This window comes from Lontra canadensis, unplaced genomic scaffold, assembly GCF_010015895.1.
Source record: "Lontra canadensis isolate GAN:19392208 unplaced genomic scaffold, GSC_riverotter_1.0 scaffold158, whole genome shotgun sequence".
In the NCBI taxonomy this organism is placed as follows: domain Eukaryota; kingdom Metazoa; phylum Chordata; class Mammalia; order Carnivora; family Mustelidae; genus Lontra; species Lontra canadensis.
The window spans coordinates 1615491-1636753 of record NW_022631152.1 but is presented as its reverse complement, the minus strand read 5'-3'; the positions used below and the strand labels follow the sequence as shown (position 1 = coordinate 1636753).

At 38.1% G+C, this 21263-nt stretch overlaps 1 protein-coding gene across 6 annotated transcripts in view; it reads right to left on the bottom strand.

Moving 5' to 3' along the window:
- The window catches only part of UBE2U (ubiquitin conjugating enzyme E2 U), a 58853-nt gene extending 38053 nt beyond the window's left edge, over positions 1–20800 (bottom strand). For 5 of the 6 annotated variants that reach the window (XR_004381176.1, XR_004381175.1, XM_032844870.1 and 2 more), the window contains exons 1-5: positions 20349–20800; positions 18568–18649; positions 16460–16552; positions 11726–11823; positions 6000–6120 (exon numbers count right to left, since the gene is read on the bottom strand). Coding sequence is in view for 4 of the 6 variants with exons in the window: in XM_032844870.1 (XP_032700761.1) it covers positions 6000–6120; positions 11726–11823; positions 16460–16552; positions 18568–18649; positions 20349–20414 (460 nt within the window). In the remaining 2 variants the exon portion in view is untranslated. Of the gene's footprint in view, positions 1–5024; positions 5136–5999; positions 6121–11725; positions 11824–16459; positions 16553–18567; positions 18650–20348 lie in introns of all 6 variants that reach the window. The other variant, XM_032844873.1, reaches the window with a different exon arrangement.
- Positions 20801–21263: the final 463 nt, after the last annotated feature.

The window sequence follows — 21263 nt, the reverse complement described above, 5'->3', positions numbered from 1 at the left end:
ATCTGATAAAGGGTTAACATCCAAAATATATTAAAAGAACTTAAACAATTCAACATAAAAAAAACTTAAATAATCCAATTAAAAATGGGCTGAAAACATGAACAGATATTTCTCCAAAGAAGATATCCAGATGGCCAACAGACATATGAAAAGATACTTAACATGACTCATCATCAGGGAAATGCAAATCAAAATCACAATGAGGTATCACCTTATGCCTATCAGAATGGCTAAAATAAAAAAACACAAGAAACAACAAGTGCTGGCAAGGATATGAAGAAAAAGCAATCCTCACTTGACTATTAGTGGGAATGCAAAGTGGTACAACCTCTATGGAAAACAGTATGCAGATTCCTCAAAAAATTAAAAACTAGAATCACCGTAAGATCCAGTAATACCATTACTGGGTGTTTACCCAAAGAATAGGAAAATAGTAATTCAAAGAGATACATGCACACCTATGTTTATTGCAGCGTTATCTACAAAAGCCAAAATATGGAAGCAACCTAAGTGTCCACTGATAGATGAATAAAGAAGAGGTGAAATACACACACACACACGAATATTACTTAGCCATAAAAAAGTGAAATCTTGCCATTTATAACAATATGGGTGGATCTAGAAGGTATTAGGCTAAATGAAATAAGTTAGTCAGAGAAAGGCAAATACAACATGATTTCACTCATATGTGGAATTTAAGAAACAATCAAAATAAAAAAGGGACAAACCTGAAAACAGACTCCTAACTACAGAGAACAAATTGGTTCACACCAGTGGGGAGGTCGGTGGGGGATAAGTGAAATAGGTGAAGGGGATTAGAGTATACTTATCATCATGAGCACTGAATAATGTACAGAATTATTGAATCACTATCCTGTATGCCCAAAATGAATATAACACTGTATTTTAACTATCCTGGAATTAAAAAACATATATGAATTTAAAGAAATAATTCATATCTTTTGTTCTTTGAAGCTATGAACATATATTTCTTTGACAGAAAATATACAATATTTTTAGTTAAAACTACCAACTAGATACTTTGCTGAAAGTTACTGGACTGTCTGGTACAACAAAATACAAACAGGAAAAAAAGAGGTTTATAACTCCACCAAGTAGATCCACATGCACCATCCGGTTAAACTTGGTCTTCACATCTCCTCACATCTGTGCGTAATAGGCTGTCTACAAACAACACTGCAGTCATCAACAACCAAACTGGGTCTGAATGATGGTGCTAAAGCACATGTTCTTTCACAAGCTGGCTATTGGACTAAATTTGTTTTCCTTTGACATCCAGAAAGTATATTTTCCAGGGGAAGGAGTATTCCTATACCTAACAACAAAAAGCAATCTCTCTAAAGAGAAAAACAAAACAAAACCAGAAATCCTCTGAGTCATCACCTACTTTAAGCATAGAAAAAATTTTCTTTAAAAGTGTTCTACTGTTAGGAGGAGGAAACAAACAAAAAACCCAATGAACTATTGGAAGCTTGGACTGAAGAAAGAACAAAATGCCTATCACAACATCTTCCTAACCACAAGAAGAATGGGATTTATTTGCACAATGACCAGGTTTAAAAGCTATATAATGTAAATTAGTATTATAATCTCCCTGATATTTCTATAATTCCTCTCTATTATTATCATTCTGTCATAATATCTGTCAGTTATTATATTACAGTTTATTCAGGTAAGTATCTGAAACTCATTAGCATGACTCTTTTATTTAACAAAAGCTACAGGAATATGCCTAGCTAAAAGAAAAAATATGTTAGGTGTGGCCACTATTACTGAGTTTTACCATTTTTACACTCTTATTTTCTTTCAACCAAAGATTTTTTTAAGATTATATAAACCTTATGCCTTAAAAAAATGATAAACAAAATGAATTTTATTTGACTATATAACCACATAGAAACAAAAATTCACTCAGATTGGGGTAAAAAAGGACATATAGGCTTATATAAAATCCCTTGTGACACATTAGAAAATAAGTACCAATACTCAGAAGCTGAGATGCAAGACAGTAGTTATGCATTGTCTCCTTCCAGATCTTTTCACCTCCTTCTTCCAAGTTTTATAAACAAGCTGAAGCCTACATTGGAAAGTATTTGAAAAATTCCCTAGCCCAGCTCCTGACACTGAGCAAGAAGCTCTCTTAGAACATCTGTGAAAAAGAGCTCTTACACTTGACTAACAACACCAGTTCTCAAATCAGGCTGTTAGTGATACTACCTTCCAAGGTAGCCTTCTTGTCTCTTTATTTTTTAAATTTTAGATTAGTCATTTATTTGACAGAGAGTGAGAGAGAGTGAGAGAGAGAGAGCACAAGCCCGGGGAACAGCAGGCAGAGGGAAAGGGAGAAGCAGTTTCCCTGAGTAGCAGGGAGACTGACCTGGGGCTCCATTCCAGGACCCCGAGATCATGATCTGAGCCAATGGCAGAGGCTTAATCCACTGAGCCACCCAAGGGCCCCAAGCCTTCTCAATGCCTTTTCTTTTCATTAAAAGATTTTATTTATTTATTTGACAGACGGAGACACAGAGAGAGAGGGAACACAAGCAGGGGGAATGGGAGAGGGAGAAACAGGCTTCCCACCCAGCAGGGAGCCCTATGTGGCTCGGGGCTCGATCCCAGGACCCTGGGATCAGGACCCAAGCCAAAGGCAGACACATAATGACTGAGCCACCCAGTTGCCCCGACCTTCTCAATTCTTAAGCAACTTGAATTTTTAGAAAATTCTTCTTCCTGTTTGACCAGCTGGAACCTGGATGGGCGTTACCACCAGGGATGTTGTAACTACTATAGTGTTTGTTTATAGGACAGATCAATCAGGCACCCAACGGATTTTGTGATTTGTTATGCAAACTGGAGCACAGCGTCAAAGGGTGTGCTAGAAATAATTATCTCGGGGCTGTCCCAGGCAATCTGGTATATGTGAGCACCCTCACTATCAGTAAGGGAGAGGGGGTCCAGGTCCAAAAGAAAATGACAGGATTTGGGAAGGTCATCGGGACCTCCACCAGCTGGGTTGAGCTCAGAGCTTGGCGTGTTCTTGTCAAAACACCAAGGTCGAGAAGACCTAGCTGCTCAAGATAGGCAAATAACACATTATGGAATGTTTGAGGATGAGAGGCATTTGCACGTCTGCATACTAAACACTGGACTCAGGCTTAGGGTAACAAAATTAATTCCAGACCACTGATGATGAGGGAAAAGACCCCTGTATAGTCAAGATAGGTTCTAGCACAAGGCAGGGCTAAGCCTGAGGATTCTGGACTATAGTGGCTACAACCTAGTAGGCCTGGAGAAGGTGCAGCTGATTGTAGCTATGTCAGGTTTTTGAGACAACAGAAGAAATTGCCCTTTTCTATATGAAAGTCCTTCAAATATTTGAAAACAGCTTTTACAACTGCCTTGGGTCATTTCTTCCACTCGCTGAACATACACGGTTTCTTCAGCTCAGGAAACGTGATGCTCCACACTGAGCAAGCTGGTGTTCCAGGTGAAGGCCCAGCACATCACAGCAGGGCAGAATTACTGGAAACACGCATGCTCCGTGGAATGGCACTTTCTATGAGTGGATAACATTAAGTTGGTGATCAAATAGCTCCGCAAGAATTTTTTCATAGAGTTCTGCTATCAAGTCAGGCCTCTCCCATTCTTTACTTGGAGATTTTAATCCTCTGATCCCAAATGAATGACTTTATGCTCATCCCATTAAATATGGAGGCACAGGGAAGGGCAATGCCTAGGTTGACGTTCTGGTTCTACAGCTTGCTCTCTGTGGCCTCCAGTCAACCACTTCCTACTGAGGAAGGAGCTGAGGATCAGATGAATAAATGTATGTGAAAGCCTTGTGTAAACTAGGACGTAAAATCACGATCTAAGTTTACAGATTTTTTTTCATTTCGTCATTCTATAAATAAATTCTATAAATTTTTATTCAGTGCCTACAACCAGACACTACCCTGAGGACATAGTTCTGGTCTATAATCGATGCCTACAGAGATGATAGTTCACTGCCTCTTGAGTTTCTCATTTATACAATTAACTATCTGTTCCAGTTTTGTGTTATCTAAAAAGGTGGTAATTTCCTTTATGCTTTTTCTAGAACTCTTTGTTAACATTTTGAAATTATATGAAGGATGATTCTTGCAGCATTCTAGTGAGACCTTTTTTCAAGTTGTTACAAGTAATTCTCACTGGATGCAATTTTCTCACAGAAATCCACACAGTTGTAGACTACCATCTAATTTAGGGTACACGCATTTTCTGCAACTTCTCCCCTGCCCCCTGAGCAGTTGCGCCTGCTGTATCATGGACACTCCTTCCCTTGGAAGCTGCAGGAAGTCGCTCTCTTCATGGCACCCGAGGCTATCACTCCTAGTGCGGCTGAGATGGCAAGCAGGCTGATAACTGCTGTTTTGGATTTCCACATATTTCACCACCATAACTAAAGAATGTAGTGAAAATGTGCCAAAGTACTATTTGCTCTTGTTCATCTGTGGGATGATTTGGCAGTTGGGGCAGCTTTTCTGTCTGACTTGATGGTACAACTGGAGAACCGAAAGGAGTGAAGGATGGCATCTACTAGGCAGGAGGACAAAGGAAGGGCTAACTTCTCTTCAGTTTCTTTCTCATCCTTCCTTTTGGCAGGCTAAACCCAAAATCTATTGCACAGAATCATTTACTATAGACAATCCTTTAAAACCAGGTTTTAAATTTCCACTTGCCAGACTATGAATATAGCTTTGCTATAGAATAGTTCTTTATGATGATAGTACTGCAGGGCTCAATGAAGGGTTAAGTGATATAAATTGTTCATTCATTCATTCTACAAATAGCAACTGAGCACAGAGGACACAGTAGTGGATGCTACAGTATTCTGGGAGGTCAGAAATGTGGTCAGAATGAAGCAATAGGATTCCTCTGTGCACAAACCAGCTTCACAACTGTCAGGGAATGTTTGAGGGACTCCAAGACAATCATGACATGTTTGGAGTTACCAAAAGGGATACCTGATCAACACTGCTTGATTTCCATCAGATGCAAAGCTCTGTGGAGGAGCACTTGAACTTGGTCACAACTGCACAGCCCTAGATAATGGACTGGCAGGCCCTGGAAGGGGACTGGAAAAAGAAACAGGGGACATCTGAAGAAAAAGCACATGAGAGATGAGTTTGGCAGAATGAGTCTGAACAGCAGGGCTTGCTATTAGGGAGATAACGATAATAGCTACTATGCCTGGTTGCTGTGCATGGCCAGGAGGAGGGCAGGATAGAGAGGAAAGAACTATGGGTCACTAGGGCCCCAACCCTCATTTATGATGAATGCATCTGGGCACAGGGAAACAATAGCATTATCCTGCTAACTGCAGAAAGCACACAGAAGCAGTAGAGACACTGGGCTAAGTCATGAAGAGGTCACTGGCAGGATAAGAGAGAGCAAAACAAGGGTGTCGAAAGAAAAAAAAAAGCATTGATCAGTAAAGCAGAAAGACTGAAGAGCCTCAGATGTCATTTCCACATGGACTCTTAGAAGGAATATCTTGGGGGTGAACTCTTCAGAACAAAAAGCTGAACATTTTGTTAAGCAAAAGGAAAGGAGTCCCTGTTCAGTAAGATCTGGGGTCCTGCAGGGGAAATCTGGGAAATATCCATTATAGATCAAAGGGTTAAAATCAGATGTCGCATCTTTATGATGGGGAAATAAGTTTCAGTCAGCACCACCCATCCATATGACCATAACATTTAAAATTACTAAGCTTATGATCACTGATAATCTTTAAAGAAGAACCACTTTTTGATTGACTTTGTGATAACTGACTGGCTTGACAAAGAGGTACAATAGGAGAAATATTAGTATGATTTCATTACTTGAATGGATACAGAAAATAGTCCCTTTTCTAATAGTTACTTGTTAGGTCATTTATTTGCTATAAATGCATAACTAATAATTGACAAAAAAAAAACAAATAAAAAAGCACCTCTTACATTGTGATGGTTGGTTGAAAAGTCTTAGAACTACTTGTTTATACAGAGATTCATCTTTAATCAGCATTTGGGCTGCTTCCAAATTCACTGGATTTTCTAGGACTGGATTAGAAAGCATAACCTATAGGAAAAAAAATAAAACTTTAAGTTTTTAAAGTAAACTCTTTTGCTAGAGTAAAAAGACAAGCCACACATACAACAGTAACCAGCATTTATTGCATGGCTACTATGTATCCATTTGGAGACAGACACAAAGACAAATGATATATAGACCCTACTCTCAAGAAACCCGGTGTATCTTGGTGTTATTCTGCACATTCATGAGCCAAACACTGGGATCAAAGCAAGTTACAAGATCCTTCCTCTACCCTATTCCTTTCTATCATGTGAACTTAAATTCAATTTATATAGAAAGGAGACTAAACATTAGGAAACGGTAAAACATTTCCATTAAAAAACAAGTTTAATTTTTAACATAAGATCATATTTAGGTCATGGATAAACAAACATATGTAATAAGGCTGTGTATACTGTGTATACTTCAACATCTCTCCAGAACATTGAATGAATTTGGTATCTACAGTTTTCTCTTGCTGCTGTGACTAACACAAATTTAGCAGCTGAAAATAATACAAATTCATTGTCTCACATTTCTGTAGGTGGCAAGTCTGGGGTGGTCAGTCTGGTTTCTCTTTTCCAGATTTAGTAAGACTAAAATCAAAGTGTCGGCCAATTGGGCTCTTATCAGCGATTCTGAAAGAGTCTGATTCCAACCTCATTCGTGTTGTCTGTAAGCTGAATTCAGTCCCTTGCATTTGTAGGACTGAAGTCCGTTTCTTTGCTGGCTGTTAGCCTGGGGCTATCCTTAGGCCCAGGAGGTCTCTTGCAAATCACACCTGGACCCTTATATTTCAGAGCAGTTAAGGTTTGAAAAATATTTCTTATGCTTGGAATCTCTCTGATGTTCCCTCCTGCTATAGCCATTCTCCTTCCACTCTTTCCACCTTCCTCTTCTATTGTTAAGGGGTCATATAATTACTTTGTACACCTGTATAGTTCAGGATAACCTTCCCATAATTCCATCTGCAAAGCCCTTTTACAGCAGTATGTAGACTAAATAACCAGAGGATGGGAGTCTTGGAGGGATATCTTTAAAATTCTGCCTGCTGTCTGGGTGATTCAGTCGGTTAAGCATCTGTCTTTGGTTTGGGTCATGACCCTGGGGTCCTGGGATTGAGTCCTGCATCAGGCTCCTCACTCAGCAGGGAATCTGCTTCTGCCCCTTCCCCTGCTCATGCTCTCTCTCTCTCAAATAAATAAAATCTTAAAATAAAATAAAATAAATTTTGCCTGCTAGAGTATATGTGCATCTGGACAAAATAGGGGACCAGTAGTAACCAAAACTTAATAGTTCTGATAAACCATAATCTTGTTTATCTAGCACTTCAAAACTATTATTTTCCCAAACTGCAAGTATTTGTTCAATAATTTCAGTATTTTGAATATTATAATACACAAACTAGATAATAAAATATACCCCAAATAATAACTACCAGAATACCCAAGTGTAGATGAGGGTCAAAGTGGCTAACTGTAACTTAAGTGTCATAGAAATGATGGCAGTCATCACTAATGAAAGCAATAATCTGATATTTGATATTTCAAAGGCAATAAGAATTTACTGCTGTTAATTGAGTTTTTCTGTTTGGAAAACACATTTGAGCTATATCTCCAAGAATATTCTAAGTTGCTTAAATAAGGATTCAGTGTGGATTGCACTATACCTCTCAAAGCGGGCAGGAAGCAGATGAAACTTATCTTCAAGAGTAAGCTTTAGTCTTTGGCTGGAGTGATAATCCTACTCAGAGAGGCACATCTGGTAAAGTTTATTCAATAGTCTTTGCATTGACACTATGTCTAAGACCTTTTCATATTATGTTTATACAAGCTACTAAGTATACTTAATGATTTTTAAGAACTTAAATATATTAAAATGAATCAGACACCCTACTAAAATGGTAAAAAGAAAAGGTACTTTTATCTTTTTAAATACTTTATTTGTCAGAGATAAAGAGAGAGTGAGAGAGTGAGCGAGCATGCACAGAAGCAGGGGGAGGGACAAAGGGAGAAGCAGGCTCTATAGTGAGTGAGCAGAGAGCCTGATGTGGGACTTGATCCTAGAACCCTGGGATCATGACCTGAACCGAAGGCAGATACTTAACTGACTGAGCCACCCAGGTGTCCCAAGGTCCAACTTTAAATTAGCCATGTGACAGTGTGGAACAACACAAGTAGCTTTCCAGAGGACAAGGACAAAAAACTGGAGCATCAGTATAAAACTGCAACAATAGGTACAATTTGTAATTTCCATTTAGTTAAAGCCCATGTATTTGGAATTCCTTTTATGGATGGTGTTGCTATTTACCTTTCCACTATATACTGAAGTACAAGTGTTCTTATAATCTTTTATAAGATTATAAAAATTTTAGGAGGAGATGATTAGTATATTTAGACTAAAATATTTTAAACACTATTTCAAATGCCACTCCCTTGAATAACAATGTGATAATTATACATATGTTTCATCTATTGTTCAAAGGGAAATATTCAGAAATTATGGTCTGCCTGTGTACTGTCCATTATAGCAGGTATCAGCCATATGTGATTATTTAAATTGAAATTAAACAAAATAAATGAAAAATCCAGTTCTCTTCAGTTACACTAGCCACATTTCAAGTGCACAGTAGCTAGTGGCTAGTGCCTATTATACTGGACATTGCAGATATTAGACATTTCTATCAGTGCAGAAAGTTCTACTGGGCAGCATGACCTTGAAAGGAGTATTAAATAATCATTAAAGTATTAACTGCAGCAATATGAAAACTACTTGAGATAAAATGATAAGTGGAAAATAAATAGGTCAAATAATTTATACATATAAACCATATTTTGGAACAATGTAAAAAATTCAGGTTCATTCTTTTATTCATGTTACTTAACATCTACTGTCAGCATTGTTCTAGGTAGGTCCTGGGGAATCAGAGATGAATTGTACCTGTTCTCTGACCTTGAGGAGCTTGTCATCTAATAGGGGAAGGCAGGTAAGAAAACAGTATGTGCATTACAGTATTACAGTCCTCTGACAGAAATTTGCCTGGAGTACCACTAAGTGGGTGGGAGACAAAAGAAATCCCTCAAACACCAAAGGCATCCATTCTACCTCTGAAAAAGGTCAGGAAAGGCATCCCAGCAGAGGACTCCTTGGCCCTGACTCTTCCAATGTATGCAGCTGCTTCCCAGACTGAGCAAGAGGGAAGGAGAAAATGGATTGCCAACCAGAAACTGGCCTGAGCACTTTTTAAGGTTCAAGACTTGCTTGGGTTTGTAACTTTAGAATTGAGAACTCTATTACAATTTTTTAAAAAGATTTTATTTATTCACTTGAGACACAGAGATAGAGAGCATGAGCAGGGGGAGAGGTAGAGGGAGGAGGAGAAGCAGACTGCTGAGCCAGGAGCCAGATGCGGGGCTTGATCCCAGGACCCTGAGATCATGACCTAGGTGACCCTCTATAAATGTTTTTTAACCTGAATTGAACCAAGCACTGTGAGTGAAGAACAGCATGAAGATATAACAGGAGTGGGGCTCCACAGTGCTGTTAGGGAGAGTCTGAAGCCCAGGTGTGAAAACAAGGAGATTCTTTGTCAGGCGATAGAACTGAGGCTAACCCTGCAGTGAATGTGCAACTTTTTCAAAACAAGATTTTAAACAAAAACATGGGAGAAAACATGAGAGGGAAATGGTAATCACAGTAGGGTTCAGGTTTTTCTTTATGACTATCAGTGATTTTCTTTTCCTTTCCATTTTTCCCCCATTTTTTGAGAGAGAGAGCATGCTCTGGATGAGTTGTATTAATGGGGTTGGGAGAGGGGCAGTGGGAGGAGAGAGAGAATTCCAAGCAGACTCCCTGCTGAGCCTCAACACATTGTTTTACTATTCCTTTTTTTTTTTTATAAGATTTATTTATTTGAGAGAGCATGTACATGCGTGCAAGGGGGTTGGGTAGGGGGAGAGGGAGAGAGGAGAGGGAATCTCAAGCAAACTCCCTGCTGAGCACAGAGCCTAATGTGGGGCTCCATCTCACCACAATGAGATCATGACCCTTATAAGCTCTAATCAAGAGTTAGATGCTTGGGGCACCTGGGTGGCTCAGTGGGTTAAGCCACTGTATTCAGCTCAGGTCATGATCTCAGGGTCCTGGGATCGAGCCCCACATCGGGCTCTCTGCTCAGCAGTGAAGCCTGCTTCCTCCTCTCTCTGCCTGCCTCTCTGCCTACTTGTGATCTCTCCCTCTCTCTCTCCCTGTCAAATAAATAAATAAAATCTTAAAAAAAAAAAAAAAGAGTTAGATGCTTAACCCACTGAGCCACCCAGGGGCCCCACAGTTTTGCTATTTTTTTTTTCTTTATTTGACAGATCACAAGTAGGCAGAGAGGCAGGCAGAGAGAGAGGGGGAAGCGGGCTCCCTGCTGAGCAGAGAGCTTGATGCAGGACTCGATTTCAGGACCCTGGGATCATGACCTAAGCTGAAGGCAGAGGCTTTAACCCACTGAGCCACCCAGGTGCCCCACAGTTTTACTGTTCTTAAGGAAGATCCCAATTCAGGTAGAATTGGGATGGGAATATGACTCAGTTTGAAGGAATCAAAAAGATCAACTTCAGATATTTGCTCAGTTCTTTACAGTTTTTGCTCAAATGTCTCTCCCCAAACATGGCCTAGCTCAGGCACATGCACAATACATATTTGTAAAGTGAATGAAAGAATAAATTTGATCATTTAATCTCTAAGAAAGATTGCTTTTCTCAGTACACTAAGATGACTAGACAGAATTTTTTTAAAAAAATAAGAAAACAGAATTGTATTATAATTCTATGTGATTGAGAGAATTCAATTAAGTCAGAATATTTCATTCTGTAAGTATTCCAAATAACAAAAATTTAAAAGTTTATCTTCAGATATTATTAATAATGAGTAGGTCCATGGAAACATCGCTGAGCCTGATTATAGGTGGTCAAAACAAGTGGCACTGAAATAATTTATTTTAGCACCAGTTGAGAAAGGAGGTTTTTTTTGAGGGTCAAAAATAACAGAACACTGAGGCATGCTTCTAAGGACCATGAATCAAGGGGGCAAAGGGCCATTCCAGAAACAGGCCTCAGTCTGCAGGGAGGAAAAAAATCTCTGCCTTAATGAGTGAATTAAAGAATAATTCACTGGATTTGATATGAAAGTTTATAAAAGAGCAAGTAGCTAGCATTGTCAGAAACAAAGAATAAAGCTGAATATTTTAAGTTGTAGTCATCTGATCCACCTTTCTGAGGAAGGCAAGATTCATGAATGAGGAAAGATCATATCCAGTATTATAAAGTTAGAAGCCAAAAGAAAAGTTGAGACTAAATTTCTATAATTGAAATCATAAAGTTCTTTTTAAAATAAAATAAATATTCCTTCACTGTAAAGGGCATTAACTACCAATTTCACTTTAAAACAATAATCTTTATAAGTTCCACTTTATAGCCTTGGCATAAAATGCTGTTGATTTAAATAAGTTTACTCAAATCCTTCAATCATTTAAATATTCATTGTACAAAACCCCTTCCTTACATTTTGAATAACTGGGATAATTGAAAGTATTAAAGAGACCATTATATTAATCTGTTCTTACCTGGAGGGTTAGTAAGATGCTGCTCAAAGTATAGCTTGTATTCCACTTATTGGGGTCGTCCAAAAAATCTATACAGGCCCGACCAGTATTTTGGTCTACTGTATTAAAGTAATACATGAATATTGACACATATAATACAATTATTATTTAAAATTTATGAACATCAAAATAGCACAGGCAAAATCAGAAAGCAAAAGACAAAGCAGAAAAACTATCTTCAATGAATGTGACTGACAGCTGATAGAGTGTAGCTGTTAAAAGCATGGACTTTGGTTCAGACACACGTAGATCTGCATGTTGACTCCCCCACCTGTCAGCTCTGCTATGTTGAACAATTTAACTTTACCTCTGTAGGTCTCATTTTCCTAAATTGTGAAATGGGGATATCATAAAAGTACCTTCCTTCACTGAAAAGAATTAAAAAATAAAGTACTAGTAGAGTACCTGACGTGTAGCAAATCCCCCCAAATGACAGATTATCATTATCAATAATAGTCTTACTAATGTATAAAAAAAGCTTTTGTAAATGACTAAGAGAAACATTTCTACTCTAATAGAAAAATCTCGCAATAAAAAGTTACAAACTGAAATTTTTAAAAGGTAAAAAGAGAGGTGTTCGATTTGACACTATACTATAAAACTACAATAATTAGAACCACAGGGTGGGACATGAGATTAATGTGATAAGAGCCTTTAGGAACAAATCCTACTATGTATTAAAATTGTTGTATATTAAAAGTGCAATTATGACTCAGCAGCAAAAGAAGATTATCAACCAATGGCATTAACAAGTGCTGTGCAAATTACTCATTATCCTTTGGTATTTAGGCTTCCTTCCTTCCATCTCTTCTGGAATAAGGAGCACTATGCCTGTCCCTGTCTCCACCATATGTGTGGTTTTAGATAAATACATGGTTGCCCATATTTTCCCCAGCAAGATGTGGCCATGTAACTAAGTTGTAATTGTGGGATATCAGCAGAAAGAAAGCATGCAACTTCTAGGTCATACTTCCTGAAGGAAGCTGTCTTGCCCTCTTTATCTTTTTTCCCTTCCCACTGTCTGGAAACGGTCCCAGAGTAAAAGTCTTACATCCAGAAATGTCACTTGCACATTGAGGATGGTGAAATCATCCTGCCAGCTTTGTTCTGTTATACACAGATTGGAAAGATATAGAGAAGCTTGGCCTATGCCCTAACAAATTAAATCACTGTTTTAAAAAAAGAATGGAGTTAAATATGAAAAATAAGACTATGGAATAACTAAAAAAAATTAAAATGATGATTTGATTTTGTTTGGGGAAAGGATCATCTAAGTTTAAAGGTAACTACAAAAATCTCAAAGGATAAGACTACATAAAATTTTTTAAATCCCAGATATAAGAAGACCAGCATAAGAAAAATTTAAAAATTAGTGACAAAGGGAAATATTTGCAATATCTAATACAATATAATAACATTGTTAAGTCTGACGGCTCACAAAATCAACAGACATGAAAAAAATGTTCAACTCACAAGTATTCAAAGAAGTGCTTATTAAAATAACAGTGACATTCTTATGAAATTGGAAAAAAAATGTCTCTGAAGTTTCAATGTCCAGATTTGGAGTGCTAAAATGAGGACTTTATACACAGTTATTGATGGAAGTGTAAATAACATCCCGAAAGGCAACTTGGCTTTACGTATCTAAAGACTTAGAACCATATAGAGCCATCCTTTGGAGTTTGGGGCTAAAAAATAACACTCCCCTCCTCCCAAGCGCATATATAATGAAACAGACTAACTGTTGAAAGATGGAAGTAAAACACCAACTCTACCATAGGTAAGACTGAAATGGAGAATGCATGTGATCAATGGCTTTACTTGAGCTCCACAAAAACGCCCTGATTTGAACTTAACACCCAAACTCAAGGCTTGCCTGTCTCCACCCTGGAGAAAGCAAGAGGGCACCCATTTTGAAGGAAAACTGGTTGAAACTGGAAAGAAAGTGTTGAGAAAGTGCTGAGCCACACGTGTTCAATTTTTATTCCCTATTTTTCCAATAGGTAAGTCACTCAAGGAGTGAGGGAGGGAAAGAAGAGCAATCACAAGTTTCCTGTACTTTTCCTCCTAGAGACAGAGGTTCTTTTTATTCCGGAAATGGAAGATGTGAGGAGTAGGGTATAAGAACACCAACCCCCCCACCCACTACATTTAACCAGTAATTCCACTTATGTTTATGTTAAACAAATAATAGCAAATGTACACAATGAATTGTGTACCATAAATTTAATTTTATCCCTTAAAATAGGTTTTAATTACAAAGTAATAATGTACTTGGAAAAAAGTACATAAAAGTATATAAAGTAAAATATGAAAGCTTCCTTGTCTACTAATACCACTCTTTAGAGTTATTACCAGTTGGTCTAAGGGCACCTGGGTGGCTCAGTCAGTTAAGCATCTGACTCTCGGTTTTGGCTCAGGTCATGATTTCAGGGTCTTGAGATCAATCCCTACATCAGGCTCTGTGCTCAGCATGGAATCTGCTTCAGAGATCTCTTTCTCCCTCTCCCCCTGCCCCTCCCCATCTGTGTGCACATGCATACATGTGTTCACTCTCTCCAAAATAAATAAATAAAATCTTTTAAAAAAATCCACCAGTTGGTCTATACAAATGTACATATACACGTGTGTGTGTGTGTGTGTGTGTGTGTGTGTGTGTGACTGTTTATGTAGTTTTTCTAATTAAATGGAATTATATCTTGGGGCACCTGGGTGGCTCAGTGGGTTAAAGCCTCTGCCTTCAGCTCAGGTCATGACCTCAGGGTCCTGGGATCGAACCCCGCATCAGGCTCTCTGCTCAGCAGGGAAGCCTGCTTCCCTTTCTCTCTCTCTGCCTGCCTCTCTGCCTACTTGTGATCTCTGTCTGTCAAACAAATAAATAAAAAATCTTTTAAAAAAAATGGAATTATATCTTATGTGTTATTCTTTGAAGGGTTTTTTTTTCACTTAATAGTAAATTACCAACATATTTCTGGACATGTTCATGAAAATGTATTTGAGTGCCAGCTATGTGCCAGGTAGTGAATATTCTAGGAATAGTAGTGACCAAAAAGTCTAGCTTTTTATTTCTTCCTTGTTATGTACACAGCAGTAAGATATTTTACTTAAAAATTCCTATATTAACAGACACTGGGATTATTCCCCTTTTCCCTATTTCCAACATCATTACTGGGAACAAACACCTTTAAATAGTATACATACTCTTCCATACCTGTGCTAGTATTTCTATGGAATAATTTATAAACATGGTACTACAGGGATTTAGGGCTATTTGCCTTCTATAGCTGATTAGAAACTATCAAACTGCTTCCCAAAAATGTCACACTGAGGTCATCATTATATCAGAAAACCACCCACCTAGTGTTTGCCCATCCCTACTAAAACTGGATAAATTTTTAACATTTTGTAAGCATAAGCAATGAATCATAAATTCTTGTTTTAATATGCATTTATTTTCTTACTAGTGAAGCTGAACAACTTTTTGTTTATTTTTGTTATGTTTCCTCTATCAAGTGTTTGTTTATAACCTTTGTCTGTTTTTCTATTGCTTTATATTTTTCTTAGTGATTTTTAAGTGTTCTTTATATGTTGTAGATATTCTGTTTTACACATTGCAATTATTATACCTTGGTTTGCAAAAGCCAACATATTTTGTCTCTGTTTACCACATTGTTGGCTGTAGAGAAGTTTTAAAAAGTTTATGTACTTTAGGGGTGCCTGGGTGGCCTTCAGCTCAGGTCATGATCTCAGGGTCCTGGGATCAAGCCCCGCACTGGGCTCTCTGCTCAGCACGGAGCCTGCTTCCCCCCCGTCTCTCTGCCTACCTCTCTGCCTACTTGTGCTCTCTATCAAATAATTACATAAAATCTTAAAAAAAAAGTTTATGTAATGTGTCATGCTTTTTTCAGTTTATAGGTTTTATCGTATTTAGAAAAGCATTCCTCACCAAGCTGATTAAAAATTCTCTTTGATTTTCTTTTTAGTATTTAAAACTTTTAGACTTTTTGATATATCAAGAATTCATTTTGTGTATTAACTTGAATAGCAATCTAACTCATTTCTTTCTAAAATGTTAATTTGTCAGTGCATTATTGTTTATGATAATAAAAAATCAGGTCCAATGAGAATATTGAATATAAGAATAGTTAAGTTTATCATTTAGTCATTAAAACTGAGCTTTTGAAGAATGTTTAATAATCCAGAAATAAACATGTCATTTTAGGGTGCCTGGGTGGCTCAGTGGGTTAAGCTTCTGCCTTCTGCTCAGGTCATGATCTCAGGGTCCTGGGATGGAGGCCTGCATCAGGCTCTCTGCTCAGCAGGGAGCCTGCTTCCTCCTTTCTTTATCTCTGCCTGCCTCTCTGCCTACTTGTGATCTCCCTCTCTCTGTCAAATAAATAAATAAAGTCTTAAAAAAAAAAGTCATTTTGTAAATTTCATATGTAATACTTCAACTATGTAGAAGAAATATATACATAGTAAAAAGCAAATAAATTTATTTATATGTTGAGAGGAATAGCTCTCTGAATTACGATTCAAAGTGATAACATTTTTCTGCCTTTTTGTATTTTCCCCAATAGGCATGCTTACTAAATATAACCATAACAAAGTTTTTAGAAATATTATCAAATACTTATAAGGAACAAGGATAATAGGGACAGAGCCCCAATGATAAAAATTTCATTTGGTGCTTACCATTTGGATGAAAAGGAATTGTTAGGAATTTCACAACAGGAGGCACACAATTGTACTGTGATGTAAAGTTTATTGTCAGTTGGAAGAATAATCCTATAATAAAGAAACAAACATTTTTGCTAAAGTGTAATGTTGTATTGATTAATTAAAATCTGATGTTTCTCTTTAGCTTAGACTCCTCAAGGTCCCTAGAGTTTTAGAAGTAAATTGGATCATACGGTACATAGAGTCCTCTAGATAGTCTAACAGTCTGCTCATAATCTTTTTTCCCCCATTTTTAAAATTTAATTTCTTTTCAGTGTAACAGAATTCATTGTTTATGCAATACGTGCCCTCCATAATACCCACCACCAGACTCCCACAACCTCCCACCCCCCGCCCCTTCAAAACCCTCAGATTGTTTTTCAGAGTCCATAGTCTCTCATAGTTCATCTCCCCCTCCAATTTCCCTCAACTCCCTTCTCCTCTCCATCTCCCACTCTCACCACTCTTGTTCAACATAGTATTAGAAGTCCTAGCAACAGCAATCAGAAAACAAAGAGAAATAAAAGGTATCCAAATTGGCAATGAAGAAGTCAAACTCTCTTCACAGATGACATGATACTTTATGGAAAACCCAAAAGACTCCACCCTCAAACTACTAGAACTCATACAGCAATTCAGCAACGTGGCAGGATACAAAGTCAATGTACAGAAATCAGTGGCTTTCTTATACACTAACAATGAAAATACAGAAAGGGAAATTAGAGAATCGATTCCATTTACTATAGCACCAAGAACCATAAGATACCTGGGAATAAACCTAACCAAAGAGGTAAAAGATCTGTACTGAAGGAACTACAGAACACTCATGAAAGAAATTGAAGAAGACACAAAAAGATGGAAGACCATTCCATGCTCTTGGATCAGAAGAATAAACATTGTTAAAATGTCTATACTGCCTAGAGCAATCTATACTTTTAATGTCATTCCGATCAAAATTCCACTGGTATTTTTCAAAGAGCTGGAGCAAATAATCCTAAAATTTGTATGGAATCAGAAGAGATACGGAATTGCTAAGAAAATATTGAAAAGGCAAAACAAAACTGGCAGCATCATGTTGCCTGATTTCAAGCTTTACTACAAAGCTGTGATCACCAAGACAGCATGGCACTGGCATAAAAACAGACACATAGACCAGTGAAACAGAGTAGAAAGCCCCGATATGGACCCTCAACTCTATGGTCAAATAATCTTCGACAAAGCAGGAAAAAATATACAGTGGAAAAAAGACAGTCTCCTCATAATCTAATTCCACTGTGTTTTCAGCCTGTTTCCCCCCAGTCCTTTCCACCTCCTAACACCTGCCCCTTTCACTGTTTGGCTCATATTTACTGAACTCACTGTTCTAGAACTGTCTTCTCGTTTATAAGCTTTTACCATGCTGTTAACTCAGACTGAATTTCCTCCCCCTCCTTCCAAACCTGACAAACTTACCCATTCCTCAGGATTCAACTCAAATGTCACTTCCTTGAGAAGACAGGCATTCCTGACCTTCCAAGGCAAAATTAACTAATCACTGTCTTCTCAGCATTTCATTCAAGATCCATTAATAGCACATATTAGATTTTATTATAATTAGCCACTTATGTTTTTCTCCCCTACTTCACTCAACAACTCTATTTTGTTAATCCATAAAGAAAGAGTGTATGGTCATTAAAGGTTATAGTGGCCCAGTCTTCTTGAGAATTTGATTTATGAAAATTTGGGGGAAAATCATGGAGGAAAAAAACGAGAGGTAACTGAGATTTTTATGCAAGTAGGAATTTTGATAGCTCTTCTCTGATTTCATAGAAAACTTATATGATATTCCCAAATGATGTGCTTTATTGTGTCTGCTTCTTAAAAGTGTAATAACATTAAAATTTGGCATAAAAAATTCAAATCTAAAATTCCCATCTACATTAACAAATGGCAAGAAATTAAGCCACATGATGAAAAAACAACATATGAATACCTTTAGAATTCTAGAGAATTTATATATTGTAATCTTATTATACATGTAAAGAAGATAAGCTAATAATGGCATAAAGACTTTAAAAAAGTAAATTGGTTTTGAAAACACAAACCATGCCAAAATGTATTCTGTAGACCTTCAATATCGGCTCCCCATTCCATTAGATCTTCACGTATAGGAAAGGCAGTAATACCCTTTAATTAAAAAAAAATTAAAGCAGAAGAAAATATTTAATATACAGCTTTGAAAATCAGATGTCAAGTTACAGTGAATTCCATAAACTCCACATTTTCTTTTCCTAATAAATGTATGTATTTGTTGATTTGGGGAGATGTCATATATTATATATTGTTTAATTACATAGAAGTTAAGGTAGATTCCAAAACACACACACAATGGTAAATTAAAATAAATCATAAGCATGGAAAACACAAGTGGGACTACAAAGTCAAGCTTGAGATGTGGCTTATATAAATCAATAGGCAATTTAAGATTCCAAATAGAAAACACAGAAATAGTTGGAAAGATACATTTCCTCAAAGCTTTAAAGAACTATATGGATGCCATATGGAAGGCATGAAGTAGAAAATTTTCATTAAGAAAAACACAACTCCAAAATTATGCTTGTATATAATAATAGAATTTTCCTATGCTTGAGGTTCTGTCCCAATGGAGGGACAAAACTGTATTTCATGGAGAAGTTTATCGTTTATGCTGAGGGATACACTTAAATAGAGTCAACAACTATTTCTAACCAACCACACAGTTATTAAGTATGTTAAATGCTCATCTGGATTAACATTGTATCTCTATTATCTACATTATTTATAGTCACGTATCACTTCCTTCATCAAATTCTCTTTCACAAGAGAACCACAGAGTTCAGGCAGAGCAGAAACAAACAACATCACATGTTAGGTTGGTATGACTGGGCTTTTTATTGGACTCAATCATTGTTTCTGACATCCAGAGAAGATGCTTCTATAGCAGGGGTGGAAACAACAACGCCATGGAAGCACACTTGAAGCAACTGTTGGTAACCCTGTGCACCCTCCCTCTAAGGCGGCTTTCTCTCTAGTCTTTCTCTGAAGGACTCCCTCCCTCTCCCTTCCGTTTTTTATCTGTAGAATAAGTGATACACCAGCCTGTGGCACCTGTGGACCTCACTGTGGTGGCATTCCGGGCAAAGCCTTCCTCTGTGTCAAAGTTAGAAGGGAAAGGCACTTCTGTATTATATATGATAGCATTTGGCTAAAAGTGCGGTAGACAGTAAGTAGTGGAACTTAAGACTTAAGAGCAAGGGGTCTGGAATCAGAAAAGCCTATGATGGGGCACCTAGGTGGCTCAGTGGGTTAAGCCATGATCTCAGGTGCTAGGATCAAGCCCCACATCGGGCTCTCTGCTCAGCAGGGGACCTGCTCCCCGCCCCCCCACCTGCCTCTCTGCCTACTTGTGATTTCTCTGTCAAATAAATAAATAAAATCTTAAAAAAAAAAAAGAAGCTTGTTATGGAAGCTTGGGGCCAAATATTTACTGAACCTTTCTGGGGCTTAAGTTTCTGGTAGGACAAACACCACACTACTTATTTAATAATGTTGTAATTAATGAGAACTACCCCGCACCTACCCATCACTGCCTGATAGTCAGGGCTTAAATACACATACATTACTCAGCACAGTATGCTCGATATTTTTAACTCTTATTACTATGAAATCATAGTAATTCTTATTTTTATAAGATGACTGTTATGGTGCAATCAATTCATTAAATAACAAAACTGCAGTGGTAAATGAGGCTTAACTAAATTATGCCTTATAGAGTAAACACGGATTGAAATGCTTTTAAAAATTCGTACCCCAACGAGACACATCCCTCCAAGTTCCCAGTACTCACCTTAAAGTTGTTCTCCTTCAGCTCCTGGAAGTCTCTTTCCAGCAGTAAGTAAGCTCTGCTGTACATGATAAGGCTGCAAAGGGTCTGGCACTTGTCCTCAAGCGTCTACTCTGGGACAGATGTCTGAGTTTATAGGTCTCTCTTCCACACCGAGTTAGGTGAGCAAACTCACCTCATCTACTTGTTTTCTAGAGCCCCAGAACGCTGTCCTCCCAAGGTAAGCGGCTCTAAGTTAGACTTACAACAGAGACTTTCTTTCCTCCTCTGACTCCTCCCAGCTGAGACTTCCAGAAGGAAAACGGGCACTTGGAGGAGCACCTGGGACAACCCGTATTGTTCGTGCGTGAAGCGGGCGCGAGAGGTCGAAGCGGAGGCAGCGGAGGGGGGTCGTTAGTCGGTGTAGTCTACGCTTCACAAGTGTGAAGGTGTTACTGGGTGCCCGCCCTGCTGGAGGTCGCAAATCGGTTGCTAAGCAACAGGACCCTGCGGGAAAGCAGCGGAGCTTGGTCGCCCTTCATCCAATCAGCGACGGGGGGCAGGCCTCTGGAAACCTTCGCAGCCAATCATCCAACCGTTTCACTTTGACAGGCCGTGGGACCCGTTGTCAAAGCACCATCCCCACCCTCTTCCCGCCAAGCCGACTCAGTCCATCAACATAGACTGTACCCAACTAGTGTAGAGGGTAGGTGAAGTCCCAGGATCTTTCGTTCAGAAGTCCTTCTCTGAAATGCGTTCCTTTTTCTTTGAATACCAGGAACGATCGGGTAATAAGTGATCATTACGTCCAAGTCTGAGCTTATTAATCATACTTACATAGCAAGCTACCATTCATAATACGTTCGCGTACATTATTATGTCATCGTACCCTACAGTTACTTTGGGAGGATGTTCCAGGAACAGAGAAGTACTTAAAAT